The sequence below is a fragment of the Miniopterus natalensis genome, chromosome 5, assembly GCF_054644295.1.
Source record: "Miniopterus natalensis isolate mMinNat1 chromosome 5, mMinNat1.hap1, whole genome shotgun sequence".
Classification (NCBI taxonomy): domain Eukaryota; kingdom Metazoa; phylum Chordata; class Mammalia; order Chiroptera; family Miniopteridae; genus Miniopterus; species Miniopterus natalensis.
The window spans coordinates 4,715,704-4,729,089 of record NC_142085.1 but is presented as its reverse complement, the minus strand read 5'-3'; the positions used below and the strand labels follow the sequence as shown (position 1 = coordinate 4,729,089).

At 59.8% G+C, this 13,386-nt stretch overlaps 2 protein-coding genes across 2 annotated transcripts; both read left to right on the top strand.

The window, feature by feature from the left end:
• Nucleotides 1–148: 148 nt before the first annotated feature.
• On the top strand, nt 149–2,766 carry NRM (nurim). Its single transcript, XM_087817266.1, has 4 exons — nt 149–289; nt 827–1,023; nt 1,602–1,778; nt 2,039–2,766. The coding sequence occupies exons 1-4, from the start codon at nt 157–159 to the stop codon at nt 2,318–2,320; spliced, it is 789 nt and encodes a 262-aa protein (XP_087673392.1). The 5' UTR covers nt 149–156; the 3' UTR covers nt 2,321–2,766.
• Nucleotides 2,767–3,768: 1,002 nt separating this feature from the next.
• Nucleotides 3,769–11,946, top strand: PPP1R18 (protein phosphatase 1 regulatory subunit 18). Its single transcript, XM_087817264.1, has 4 exons — nt 3,769–3,850; nt 4,793–6,380; nt 10,057–10,243; nt 11,066–11,946. Exons 2-4 carry the CDS (start codon nt 4,821–4,823, stop codon nt 11,083–11,085), a joined length of 1,767 nt encoding a protein of 588 aa, XP_087673390.1. The 5' UTR covers nt 3,769–3,850; nt 4,793–4,820; the 3' UTR covers nt 11,086–11,946.
• Nucleotides 11,947–13,386: the final 1,440 nt, after the last annotated feature.

Sequence of the window (13,386 nt, the reverse complement as noted above, 5' to 3'; positions counted from 1 at the left end):
CAGCTTCCGCAGAGGCGCGGGGCGGGGCCCTGCGCCTGCGCGCCCGGCGGGGAAGCCCCGCCCCTGGCCTGGCCCCGGGAGGGAGGCGGGGCCGGGGCGGGGCCGGCGGCGGCGGGAACCCCGAGCCCGCCCCCTCGCGCCCCGCGGCCGCTCGCCATGGCCCCCGCACTGCTCCTGGTCCCCGCCGCCCTCGCCTCTTTCATCCTGGCCTTTGGCACCGGAGTGGAGTTCGTGCGCTTCACCTCCCTGCGGCCTCTCCTTGGCGGGATGCCGGACTCGGGTGGCCCAGGTGAGCCGGAGGGACCGAGGCTGGGCTCGGGGGCCGGGAGGTGGAGCCCGAGGAGAGGGAGCGGGGCGGGGCTTGTCGACCGGGGCTGGGGAGCGGCGGAGGGGAGGGAACGGAGGAAGGCTCCGAGACGCCGCTGCGGGGACCCGCGGGCTAAATGAGGAAGTCAGGGATTGGCGGCCGGGAGAGGCGGGCGGGGAGGCCGGTAAACCGAGTATGCTAAGGAAAGTGCTTTGTAGAGGGCTGTGGAGAGGAGTGTTAAAAAGGGGCCATTTGGAGAAGTGAAATAGGAGGGGAAGGGTGGCCTCTCCCGCCATGCCTTTGTAATGCCCAACAGGAATCATCTTCCCCAGCTCTGAAGGAGGCCAGGGAAAGAGGGAATAAACGGAATGGGGAAGTGGGGTGGGCAAAGCCTAGGGAGGAAGCATTAAGGCTCTTTAAGCATTAAGGGACATAGCAGGGACCCCAAGAGTCAGTGATGGTCAGGGATGTTTCCCACCATCTTCCTGTTCTTTTCTCTCTTTCTCCACCTCCCCCTAGAGGCCGCCCAGGGATGGCTGACTGCCTTTCAGGACCGCAGCATTCTTGCCCCCCTGGCTTGGGATCTGGGACTCCTGCTACTATTTGTGGGGCAGCACAGCCTCATGGCAACTGAGACAGTGAAGGTGTGGATGTCCCAGTACTTTGGGGTTCTTCAGAGGTCACTCTACGTGGCGTGCACTGCCCTGGCCTTGCAGGTAGAGGCCATGGAAGCTGACTGAGTCCCTAAGGGAAAGAAGGGAAAGAGTCTGGGAAGGATGCCCTAGATTGCAGGAGCAAGGACCTTAGGCTTCTGTTAAAAGTGTGGGTTTAGAACTGAGGGTGTTCAGGTCTCTAATCCTAGCTTCCATTCCTCCACAGCACACACCCTACTTTTTGTTAAGAAGGGTGCGCTGCTTGCCATTCCCCAGCATTCATGCCATGTGCATTCTCACCACTTCACTTGTTCATGTCCTGCTTGAGAGTCTCTCCTTAACTCTCCTTCAGCCCTCCCCTTTCTTCAAAAACAAGAGAAGTCTTCCCAGTTAGTACCCAACTGTCTTCTCTGGGTGCTGGGCATAGGCTACTCCGTGCACTGCTCTGGTCATCCTCTCCCATCCTGTAAGTCCTTCAGGGAGACACAGGTCATCCTTACATCCTTGGGACCCCACCCAGCACCCTCCACATGCTGAGTATTTGTTGGTGATGCTCATGATAAAGGTGGGAGAGCTGCAAGCTAACCTGGGGTTGGGGCAGCCTCTGGGTGTAGGTCTCCCAGCCCCTCATTCTTCCCCAGCTGGTGATGCGATACTGGGAGCCAGTTCCCAGAGGCCCTGTGTTGTGGGCAGCCCGAGCCGAGCCCTGGGCCACCTGGGTGCCCCTCCTGTGCTTTGTGCTGCACGTCATTTCCTGGCTCCTCATCTTCAGCATCCTTCTCGTCTTTGACTACGCTGAGCTCATGGGCCTCAAACAGGTGACACTCCCAGATCCTGACTGTTGATCCTTTCTAGAACACCTCTTGCCTTGCCAAGGATTTTCCCCCTCCTCCTCCCAGGCTCTTCTACCTCCCTCTTTTGGCTCCCTTACCTGCCTTTCTTATATGATAGTGTCCCCTCGGGACTCAGAAGGGTGGTTCCTGGGCCTGAGTTACAGAGGAGGGTGCCTGGAAGGGAAGAGGTGACCAAGTTGTGAAAAGGGCTTGACTCCATTTCTAAGCTGCTCTCCCTCTCCTAGGTGTACTACCATGTGCTAGGGCTGGGTGAGCCTCTGGCCCTGAAATCTCCCCGGGCTCTGAGGCTCTTCTCCCACCTTCGACACCCAGTGTGTGTGGAGCTGCTGACCGTGCTGTGGGTGGTGCCCACCCTGGGCACTGACCGTCTCCTCCTTGCTCTCCTCCTTACCCTCTACCTGGGCCTGGCTCACGGACTTGACCAGCAAGACCTCTGCTACCTCCGGGCCCAGCTGCAAAGAAAACTCCAGCTGCTCTCCCGGCCCCAGGAGGGTGGGGCCGAGTGAGGAGCTAACCCTGGTTTCAAGCCTGTGCTTCCTCTCCCCTCAGAATTCAAATCCCTTGACATCCAGGTCCTGGCTGATTCAGACCAGAGGCCCAAATCCACGGACTGAAGGGGCTGTCCCATCCACTCCACTCCCTGGGTCCATCTCCATACCCTAAATTCTGAGTTTCAAGACATAAGGTCCACTTCTCACAAGGGAGGAAGAGGGATGGGGATTTACAGGTCTCCTCACAGTTTAGGGCTTGACACCCCCTGGAGGAGTTTCCTGCCTGGCCACTCCCCGGGCACAGTTACTCGCCTCTGCACCTCGAGGATCCCCTTCTTCACGTCGTGCTCGCACTCCTAGGAGTTGTGCGGGGGTCTGCAGGTTTGACAGTAGCGGCTGCCGGTCGAGGCTCCGCGCTAGCAGCTGGCCCCGCGGCCCCCCTGCCCCCCTCCCCTCCCCTCCCCCGGCCCCGCAGCCCCGCAGCCCCGCAGCCCCGCAGCCCCGCAGCCCCGCAGCCCCGCAGCCCCGCAGCCCCGCAGGCTGGCCTCTTCACCTCCTTAGGCTCCGCCCCTGGGTTCAGTCCTTGAACTTAGTCGAACGGATTCTCCTGCTCTTAGTTCGGGTGTCTAAGGACTACCTGCTCTCCCGAGGAACTCGCGCCGCAGGAAAATAAATCTCAGCCTCCTGTTTCTACACATGGTGCGCAGTCCCTCAGTGCGTCCTAAGCGGCAGTTTGGGAAGAAGGCGAGCCCGAGCCCGGGCGCGCCAGACTCGTGTCTGGGCAGCCACCGCGTCCTCTGGCGACGCGGGGCGGCGGCCACTCCCGGCGGACCCACCCCCGCTTTTCTGGGGCAGCCGGGTCCCCCTTCCTCGGCATCTCCCAATGTCCTCGACGCAGACCACGGGAGCTAAAAAGAGCGGGCAGCAGCTCCGGACGGGGTGAGCCTCCAAAGTGCTGGCTTCGGAGCGCCTCTTTCCGCGCCCCCTGCACGGGTCCCCACCGCCTGGCGGTGGCCCGGGACCCCGCCGCGACAAAGGCTGGCCCCGAGGCAGCGTGAGGACGAGCGGCCGGAGATGGGAAGGGCGGGCCGGGCTCGGCGCAGCTGCTGCTTCCTCCCCAAGTCCCTCGAGGGGCCTGAGTCACCCGCCGCCGCCCTGGGTCGGCGGGCTGGGGGTGGCGGGTGTCTGGACACCTGGGTTTTCCAGGGCTACGGGGCAGGAGCGGGGTGCGGGGCCCTGGGGACCCAGAGCGGAGGGTCACGCGTGGCGGCGGGAAACGCGGAGCCAAGTTCCGCCGGGGTCTGCGGCAGCGCGGCCCCGCCCCTCTCGGGCTCCGCCCTGCGCCCCCTTCCCTCTGCCCATTGTTCTCGGACAAAGCGGTCCCCGCCCCCCGCCGGCCCCAGGTCCCGGCCTCCGTCCCTCCCCCGGGCTCCCTCTTTCACTCCTCCCCCCCCTCGGATCTCCCGCGATCCTCTCTCCTCCTCTTCCTCCCGACGCCTCTCCCGACGCCCTGCTTCTCTGCACCCCTCCCCCGGGGCCCGGCGCGTGAGTTGACTGAGGGCTCCGGGCTGGGGGGGCCTCGCCGCGGGGGGGCCCGGCCGGGGGCGGCCGCCTCTTTGTGCAGACAGCGGGTCGGCGCGGCTGGCGTGGGCGGGGTGGCCGGCACCGTCGGGGCCCCGGGAGAGCGGAGCTGGGCCCGCACGCGCCCGCTCGGGGGAGCAGCGGCGCCGGCGCCCCCCGCGCCCCTGGGTCCCGGGCCGCGCGGGCGGAGGGGGCCGGCGGCGCGCGGGGCCGGGGGTGGACCCAGGGACCTGGGAACGCGCTGGCGGCGCGCGCCGGGTTCTGAAAGTCCCCGGGGGAGGGTATTTCCCTGGCCCGCCCTGGGGCGGGGGTGGGGCGGGAGGCGGGGCCGAGCACAGCTGGAAGGGAGCCGGGCCGCGCGGAGACGCGCCTGGCTGTACCCGCGGACCTCCCTTTCCCCTCTGACCCCCCTTTCCCCTAGACCCCTCCACTCTCCGCCCCTCCTCACCTCCCTGACACCCGCTCAGGTCCCGCAGCGCCCTCTCCAGCGGGATTCCCTGCCCTCCGTCCGCGCTCTCACGGCCCCGGAGTAGTGGGGAGGCCACCTGGCCGAACCCTGTCTCCCGCACCCGCAGCCTCTCTCCCCTCTTCCCCCTCACACCAACTTCTCTGTCCGCCCTTCTCTCCTCGCACATCCTCGGCATGGTCTCTGACATCCAGTAACCCTGAACTGCCAAATCTGAATCTCCACTCTTCCTTTGCCTCACGCCCTTCTCCACCCACTTGGCCCAGAGCCCTTTTTTCCGGCTCTTTCTTGGTTTTCCCCTCCTCTGTGCTGCCTCACCGCCCTGTCCTCTCCCCTTCAGCTCCTCTGGTCCCACCTCTCCCCCCACTTCCTCTTCTCCCATCCCCAGGCTCATCCCCTGGGTCTCTCAGTAGCATCTCCTTCCTGTGCTCTGTCCCCAGTGCTCCCCACCCTCATCTCAAGGCAGCCATGGCCACCATCCCGGACTGGAAGCTACAGCTGCTGGCCCGGCGCCGGCAGGAGGAGGCGGCGGTTCGGGGCCGGGAGAAGGCGGAGAGGGAGCGCCTGTCCCAGATGCCAGCGTGGAAGCGGGGGCTCCTGGAGCGCCGCCGGGCCAAGCTTGGGCTATGTCCTGGGGAGCCTAGCCCTGCGTCTGGGACTGCAGAGGCTGGACCTCCAGGCCCAGACAAGTCTGCCGTCCTCTTGGAGGCCATTGGCCCAGTGCACCAGAACCGATTCATTCGGCAGGAGCGCCAGCAGCAGCAGCAGCAACGCCGGAGTGACGAGCTACTTGCAGAAAGGAGGCCTGGGTCTTTGGAGGCCCGGGAGTGGAGACCCAGCCCTGGGGAGAAGCAGGATCCAAGCCCCAAGGAAGCCAGAGAAAGGAGGTTGGGGGTAGGGGGAGCCCGAGAGTCAAGCCCCAGGCCTTCAGAGGCTCAGGACTGGAGGCCGGGCCCAGGAGAGCCTGGAGATAGGATCTCTAGGCTGTCAGAGGTGCGGAAATGGAGGCTGAGCCCCGGAGAAGCCCCGGACCGGAGTCTGAGACTGGCAGAGTCTCAAGAACAAAGCCCCAGGAGAAAAGAGGTAGTGGAAAGTAGACTGAGCCCAGCGGAGTCTGACAGCCAGCAGTTGGGCCTGACAGAGGCCCATAAATGGAGGCCTGACTCCACAGAGTCTCAGGAACAAAGCTGGATACAACTGGAGGCCTCAGCATGGAGGCTGAGCACAGGAAGCGAACGAAAAGACAGCTCAGAGGAGTGTGGGGGAAGAGAAGACAGGCCAGCTCCAGCGATGGCCCCGGAAGACATGACAGTGCAAGAGGCCCCAGACGGCAGTTCTGGAGGGGTGCAGGCAGCAGACCAGAGCCCCAGCCCAGTGGAGGATGGGGAGCGGGACCTGAGGCTGACCGAAGGGTGGAAATGGACCCTGCATTCTGGGAAGGTTCGAGAATGGACACCCAGGGACACAGAGACTCAGACTCAGAAGCCAGCCCCTCCAGAGTCTGCTGAGAAGCACCTGGGGCCTCTCAGCGCAGAGGCTAGAGAAGAGGAGCCTGAGGAAGAGGCCGGCCCTCAGGGCAGGTCTCTAAGCACCCTGCAGAGCCACAGCTCTGTGCCCTGCCCCCTCCCTCCAGAGGATGCTGGGACTGGAGGCCCTAGACTGCAGGAAGAGGAAGCTGTGGAACTCCGGCCCCCGCCTGCAGCCCCTCTGTCTCCCCCACCCCCAGCCCCACCTGCCCCCCAGTCCCCTGGGGATCCTCTCATGAGCCGGCTGTTCTATGGGGTGAAGGCAGGGCCAGGGGTGGGGGCCCCCCGCCGCAGTGGACACACCTTCACAGTCAACCCCAGGCGGTCTGTGCCCCACACAGCCCCTGCAGCCCCTGCCACTCCAGCCCCTGCAGATGCCGCCTGCCCCGGGGCCGGGAAGAAGCGGTACCCGACTGCTGAGGAGATCTTGGTTCTGGGGGGCTACCTCCGCCTCAGCCGCAGCTGCCTTGTCAAGGGGTCCCCTGAAAGGCACCACAAACAGGTAGGGAGCAGCCAAGCCAGACTTAAAAGCCCACTTGTCTGTTCCTTCTGGGCTCTGAACTCCATCTTTTTTATACCCCTGTATTCTGGCCTTCCTCTGTTAAATCCTGCTGCCACCCTTCCTCCTCCGCAAACACTCCCTGCTTCTCTTAGCCCTCCTTTCCCATTCATTTCCAAGCCTCGAAGATCCTGCCTGTGACCCAGGGCTGTCCCTGGGTGTGTCTCAGGGTGTGCCCTGGCTGCTTACTCTCTGCTCCCTCAGGCTCTGAGCACCCCCGCCCCCAGTTTCTTTCCTTCCTTTCCTCTGAGTCTGTGACCCAACCCAGCCCATCTGGTGGGAGACAGGCCAACAGCCTTGACTCTATAACGGCCGGGTCACCAGGGAGACAGCCCTTACAGCTTTCCAGGGGGGAATGTGGGACAGGAAGCCTGTTGGGGGCGGAAGAGGTGGCTTTGGGGTTCTAGGGAGAAACCGGAGGAAGAAGTGAGTGGAGGAACGTCTGAAAGTCCCAAGGAAGAGGGGACGGAGCTGCATGCGGGCGTCCTAGGATGGAGGAGGGTGGGGAATGGAACAGGGCTGGCCAAAGAGCAAGTCTGCCCCATGGGAGAGACGCACACTGAGGCCATTTAAAATAGGTGACCTCGGGGTTGCACACCCCCAGCTGGGCCACTGCTTCAGACAGTGATCCCTTTTCTCCTGGGACAAGAAAAGCCTTCTCTTCCAAAATACCCCCTCCCTGCCGCCGCCCCCCCCCCCCTCCCTTCTCAGGACTACTGGCTCAGCACTCGATTTTCCCCTCTCTTCCTGCCACCCTGGCCTCTCCCTCCCCTTGGGGTAGAAGAAGAGAGAAGTGATTTGGAGGCACTACTGAGAGCAAGGAGTCCAATGGGAGTTGAGGACTGGGGTGGGGCTGAGCCAGCAGAGGGTCAGAGGTTAAACGAATCAGGGTGAGCAGGAAAGTGGAGAAGCCAGGCTGAGGGCTCCCCTAGCCTGGGCCTGGCCCCACCCCTTCCCTAGTCCCTTCCCTTCACAGCAGTTCCTTTCCAGCTTGAAAGTCCCGAGCCTGGGAAGCCCTTCCTGGTCTCCTGTCCTCATCTCCACACGTGGTGTCCTCAGGTCTGGCTTCGGTGTCCTCAGTGTCAGTGAGAAACCACAGGGACCAAAGGCCTAGGTTAAGCTTGGGGGTTATTTGATCCCCCCATTCATCATCACAAGAAGCTTAAGCTCCCATCCCCGAGCGGTGCCTGAGTCCACCCCGAGCCCTCTGACCAGCAAGGAGGCAGGTCAGGGACTGCAGCATGAAATGCTCAGAAAAGTCACTTCCTACTGAGTTAGAGGCCTTGTGCTTTGGGGGTAGAAAGAGCAAAGGGAGGCATGAAGTTTGGGACCTAAAGCCCAGAGGCATCCGGGTGCGGGGCAGGACCTGCGAGGGTGACCATCCCTAGGTCAGGGAGCTGGGGAGCCGGAAGCAGATCACCCAAACAGGAAGCCTGGGGTGGGGGCCGGAAGGCTGGTGGGCTGAGTGCGGAGCGCGGAGCCCTGGCCTGCCAGAACTACTCAGGATGTGGTGAGAGGAGGAGGAAGGAGGAAGCAGGGCTGCGGTGGGGGTGGGGAAGAGGTCCTGTAGACCCGCACGCCTTCCGCTTTGCCCTCTCAGCTCAGCACAGGCTCTTGAGGGGCTGGCAGGCCCTGTCCCAGCTCTGCCCAACCCCTAGCTCAGGAATAGGAGGACCCCTACCCCCATCCCACCTTTCCTAAATAACTCATTTGCAGGCTAATTCCATCAGCCTGGTTCAGAGAAACCCCAGGCCTGCCACTAGAGCCCAGAGGATGGGCTGTGGCTGGTGCCCTTGCCCAGAGGCCCCTCAGCTGAGACACTGGCCGCTCCTTCTCCAGCCCCCTTGTGACCTTATATAGCTGATGAGAGGAACCAGTGAGTCATCCCCTCTGTACCCCCCTCCTATTCGGGCTGTACATTCCTGGGTAGCCCAGTCAGAAGCTGGGGGGGGGGGGGCAAAGTGAGGGAAGTCAAACATGGACTGAAAGCAATGAAACGGGTCATTTTTCAGAGTAGCTAATAAACTATGGAGCTCGTTATCCCGAAAGGGGATTTGAAAACAAAAGAGAAGTGGGTTCCCAGAAGTTTGGGTAAATCTGTCAGTAACAGAGCCAGAGGTGACCCCTTTTGAGAAGTTAGGATGGAAGGGGCCTGGTTGCTGTCACCTGATTCTGTCAGCCATTTGACAGACTGGGGTCAGCTGTACACAGGCTGGGCTCCCCCCACATTGCTCCCCCAGCCTTGGTCTTCTGTTGAGACCTAAACTGGGGTCTGGATGAACCCTTCCTTACCCAATAAAGCATCTCCCATACTCCTGTTGACAGCAGAAACAAGGACAGTAAGGAAGTTATCTGATAGGAGGTGGTTATGGGGAAAAAATAGAACAGGGATAAGTGGAAACCAGAGGTCCAGGAGATGAGGGAATGAATGTGACTTTATAACAGGGTGACTGGGAGAGAGGGAGCCATGGGGATGTTTGGGGGAAGAGTGTTCCAGGCAGAGGGGGAACAGCCAGTGCAAAAGCCCTGAGGTGGGAGCGCTCCCAGTGGGCCTGTGCAGCTGGAGTGGAGGGTGTCCCAGAGGTGAGGGAGTAGCACATGGCAGCATCCTCTAGACTTTGGTCAGGCTCTGGCTTTTGCCCCCAGTAAGATGGGAGCCAGTGCAGGATTTGGAGCTGAGGAGTGACCAGTCCCTGAGTTCCAGGCTCCCTGGCAGCCCATGTGTTAGCAACTTTCTGTCCAGATACCCTCCAGGCTTCTCTTCTTACATCCCAGTCTGTTTGGAGACATGGGATGCAGGGAACCAGCCCCAAGTTTCTCAAAACAGAGGCCAGGGAATTCCTGAGTAGGTCATCTGGACCTTTCCAAGTAGTTCACATGGAATCCTGTCTCCATAATCGCTTTGGCTCCCAGAGTTAATCCCACCCTGCCCCTCTCCGCTGAGCTGCTTAGGAGGGCAGAGGGGATGGGTAGAACCGCAGGAGAACAGCTGGGCTTGTGTTTATGAAGGCGTTCCTATGCCCCCCAGATCTGTCTGGTGTTTTGCCACTGCCTCTGCATGTCCCTCCTGGTGCACTCTCCACCCCCACCCTATGTTTCGGTGGACTTTCCTCTCCGCCCTTGTCACCTTCCCCAGCTGCAGCTTTGGGGACTCAGGGGCTTATCCTTCCCCCTTAGGTGTTGGGGGACGTGTGTTTCCTCTGGGTCCTTCTCTTGGTCTGCCCTTGCGTTTGCCTGGGACTCCCTCCCCAGCCAGCTCAAATCTCACCTCCTCTGGGGAGCCTTCCTGATTGCCCCGGGGTGCCCACAGACCCAGTTCTGATCACAGGACTTTTCCCGTGTTTTTAATTTCTACTTACCCTCTGCCTCCCACGCTAGAGTTAGGAACCTTGGTTCTGTATTCCTTACCCCGGCCACCCAGGCCCCTGCCAACAAAGCTCAGGCCAAAGTCTCATGCTTTTGAAGCTGTGATTGAAGAGGGGGAATCTGGGATGGGAGGGCCGGCATCCAAAGGAAAGCTGGGTCCCGGAGGGGATGGCGAGGGCACAGCCGCGGGGCGCCCAGGAGCAGCCCCGCCCCGCCGTGGGCCGCTGACCCGCCTGGGCCCTCCCGCCCGCAGCTCAAGATCTCCTTCAGCGAGACTGCCCTGGAGACCACGTACCAGTACCCCTCCGAGAGCTCGGTGCTGGAGGAGCTGGGCCCCGAGCCCGAGGCGCCCGGCGCCCCAGCGGCCCCGCAGGACGACGACGACGACGAGGAGCCGCCCGAGCTGCCGGGCGGGCTGCGCACCAAGGCGCTGATAGTGGGTGAGCGGGGGCGCCGCCTGGCGTTCAGAGCCGGCACTGCGGCCGGAGGGCGGTGGGGGGCGCGGCGTGCTGGGGGCTTGCCCCAGGCCCGGGTAACCCGCTCCTTTACCACCTGGGGAAACAGGTCCTGGAGAGCGCAGTGCACGTCGGGGCTCCAGATTTTAAAACCAGCGCTCGTTCTGAGTTCTCTAGTGTGGTTTAAAACAGGGTTTGGGTCAGTCAGGCCTGGTTTGAAACCTGTCCTCTTTTATGGCTGTGACCTCAGGGAAATAACCTGACCATTGGCCTCAATTTATTATTAAAACGAGGTTACTAGCCCTGGCTGGTTTGGCCCACTGGTTAGAGCGCTGGGGGTCTCAGGTTCAGTTCCAGTCAAGGGCATATACCTGGGTTGCAGGCTCCACCCCAGCCCTGGTCAGGGCGCACGCGGGAGGCAACCAGTCGTTTTCTCTGTCTCTCCTCCCTCCAGTGTCTCTGAAAAATCAGTGGAAAAAACATTCTCAGGTTAACCAACATAAAGAAATTAAAATGGGGTTACTAATAACTACCTCCTGGAGTTGAGAGAGTTAAGTAATTTTTATGAAGTCATGGCTGGACATCAAATTACTTAACCTCACTGGGGTTATTTTGAGGCTAAATAAGTTATAAGAATGCGCAGCACAGAATATAAGCTAAATGAGTATGGCTGCTGCTGTTACCGGTAGTAACAAGCGCTGAAGATGTGGCTGATATTAGACGACTTCCTTGTGCCATGGGGCGTGGGTGGGGAAGGCAGGAGGCAGAGGCCCTCATGCTCCATCATCACTGCCTCCTTTCCCACAGATGAGTCCTGCCGGAGGTGACCCTCTTCCAGCACAGGGACATACCTTCCTCCTGCCCAGAACAGAAGATCCTGGATCCCAGAAGATTCAGAGCAGATGACCCTGAAAATGAGCCTGGCAGGGAGGGCAACTAACATCTTCCAACTTGCTTCCCTTATCCTGTTTCTGGGGACAGAGCCCAAACTCCTCCCTCACCCGAAGTCCCCAGTGTGACTGCATGAGGTGTGCTCCTGCACCCTAGGCCACCCAAGTCCTGAGGGGCAGCACAGAGCTCATGGGGGTAGGAGGTGGGAGCGGAGAACCCCCTCCATCTTGGTGGGCAGAGTATACTCTCCCTACTGCCTTCCTTGACTCCCCCCACTCCCTGGCTCTCTGGCTTTAAGCACTCATGTCCCTGGGAGGCTACCCCTGTCCTTTGGCACCTCTCTCCTGCTCCTTAGGGCACTGTCCTTTGTTTACAGCTCCTGCCTCCTCTCTTGACCACAGCCTAGTTTACAAACACTCCCCCTCCCCCCACCCGAGTCCCAGGTTTACAAGCCACGACTATTTTCCATGTCCAGGGGGATCCTCTTCCCTGTCCCCCAAAGTTGCCTCATTGGGAGTGACCTGGAGGTGTGGCTTCCTCCACTTTGGCTCAGTATTACCCACCCTCAGTTTTTCCCAAGGGGGAAGGTGGGAATTTTAACTCCGTGCCCCCATCTGGTTATTTAATTCTGCCCCTCCTCATGGTTCAAAAATGAATTGAATTGCAAGGGTGTGAGTGACTAATGAAGCACCTCAGTTCTCCCCCATTTTTCCTTATTAATTGCCTGTGTGTGTGTTTTTTTAAAAAAAAGACAAAAACAACTTTTCATAATAAAGTGGAGCTCTTTCCAACTCAAATGTTGCTTCTCCTTCTTTAGAAAGAAAAAATGTATGTGGGGGGATGCTCTGGGTTCTTCCCCCCAAGCCTCTGCCACCTTCAGAAGGGCCAGGACAAGGAAGCAGCCATGGCTGTGGGCAGGGAGAAAGGGGGTTGAGGGGGGATGAGTGGGAACTCCGCTGACCTGGAGGAAGGGCTTTGGCCCTGGCCGGTATGGCTCAGTGGTTAGAGCGTCAGCCCGAGGACTGAAGGGTCCTGGGTTTGATTCCAGCCAAGGGCACCTACCTCAACTGCAGGTTTAATCCCCATCATGCACCACCCAAGAGCATCAGGCAACCAATCGATGTGTCTGACACCCATGTTTTTCTCTCCCACTCTCTCTGAAAAGCAATGGAGAAAATATCACTCAGTTGAGGATTAAAAAGAAAGGGCGCCCAGCCGGGCGTGGCTCAGAGGTTGAGCGTCGACGTAGGACCCAGGCAATCAGGGTTCGGTTCCCAGTCAGGGCACATGCCTGGGTTGCGGGCTTGATCAATGATTCTTTCATCATCGATGTTTCTCTCTCTCTCTCTCCCTCTCCTTTCCTCTCTCTGAAATCAATAAAGATATCTTTAAAAAAAAGAAAAAAAAAAAAGGGCTTTGGGAGAGCCTTGCACCGGTTTCTCAAAGGGCTGCCTTTCTCAAAGGGCAGCTGATGTATCCACTAGACATGGCAAGTGCCATGAGGGCAGACTATGTTGGTTGGGTTCAATCCCACGCCTGGCACCTAGTGGATAAAGTTACTTCTAGAATGAATGATTCAACAAATAAATCAGCAGATGAGGAGAGCTAAGAAGTTGGAAGCAGAGGATACTCTGAATAGAAGGGGTCCAGGATTCAGAGGCTACCTGCAATGCATGCAGCCAGGCAGTGTGACACTGCCGAACCCAGGGTCGTTTACACCAACACTCAGGACCACTAAATCATAAATCTGAAAAATACAGTGTCCTGAAAAGGGGTCTCTTCTGATAAACAGGCATTCTTATTTTTTAAAATATATTTTTATTGATTTCAGAGAGAGGGAGAGGGAGAGAGAAACAGAAATATCAATGATGCAAGTCATTGTTTGGTGCCTCCTGCACACCCCGTGCTGGGTATCAAGCCCACAACCTGGGCATGTGCCCTGACCAGGAATGGAACCTCCATCTCCTGGACCTCCTGGGTCATAGGTTGATGCTCAACCTCTGAGCCACGCCAGCTGGGCAACAACAGGTGTTCTTAAAGGTTTAAGATCCATCACTGCCCTGGCCAGGTGGCTCAGTTGGTTGGAGTGTCATCCCATGCAACAAAAGGTTGCAGGTTCGATTCCCAGTCAGGGCACATACCCACACTGCGGGTTTGATCACCAATTGGGGTACACACAGGAGGCAACCGATCAATGTTTCTCTCTCTCTCCCTCTCTCTAAAATCAATAAAACATG

Coding starts and splice junctions, on each gene's coding strand:
- NRM (XM_087817266.1), top strand. CDS start 157: ATGGCCCCCGCACTGCTCCTGGTCCCCGCCGCCCTCGCCTCTTTCATC. Junction 290..826: donor GCCGGACTCGGGTGGCCCAG/GTGAGCCGGAGG, acceptor ACCTCCCCCTAG/AGGCCGCCCAGGGATGGCTG. Junction 1,779..2,038: donor AGCTCATGGGCCTCAAACAG/GTGACACTCCCA, acceptor TCCCTCTCCTAG/GTGTACTACCATGTGCTAGG.
- PPP1R18 (XM_087817264.1), top strand. CDS start 4,821: ATGGCCACCATCCCGGACTGGAAGCTACAGCTGCTGGCCCGGCGCCGG. Junction 6,381..10,056: donor CTGAAAGGCACCACAAACAG/GTAGGGAGCAGC, acceptor TCCCGCCCGCAG/CTCAAGATCTCCTTCAGCGA. Junction 10,244..11,065: donor CACCAAGGCGCTGATAGTGG/GTGAGCGGGGGC, acceptor CCTTTCCCACAG/ATGAGTCCTGCCGGAGGTGA.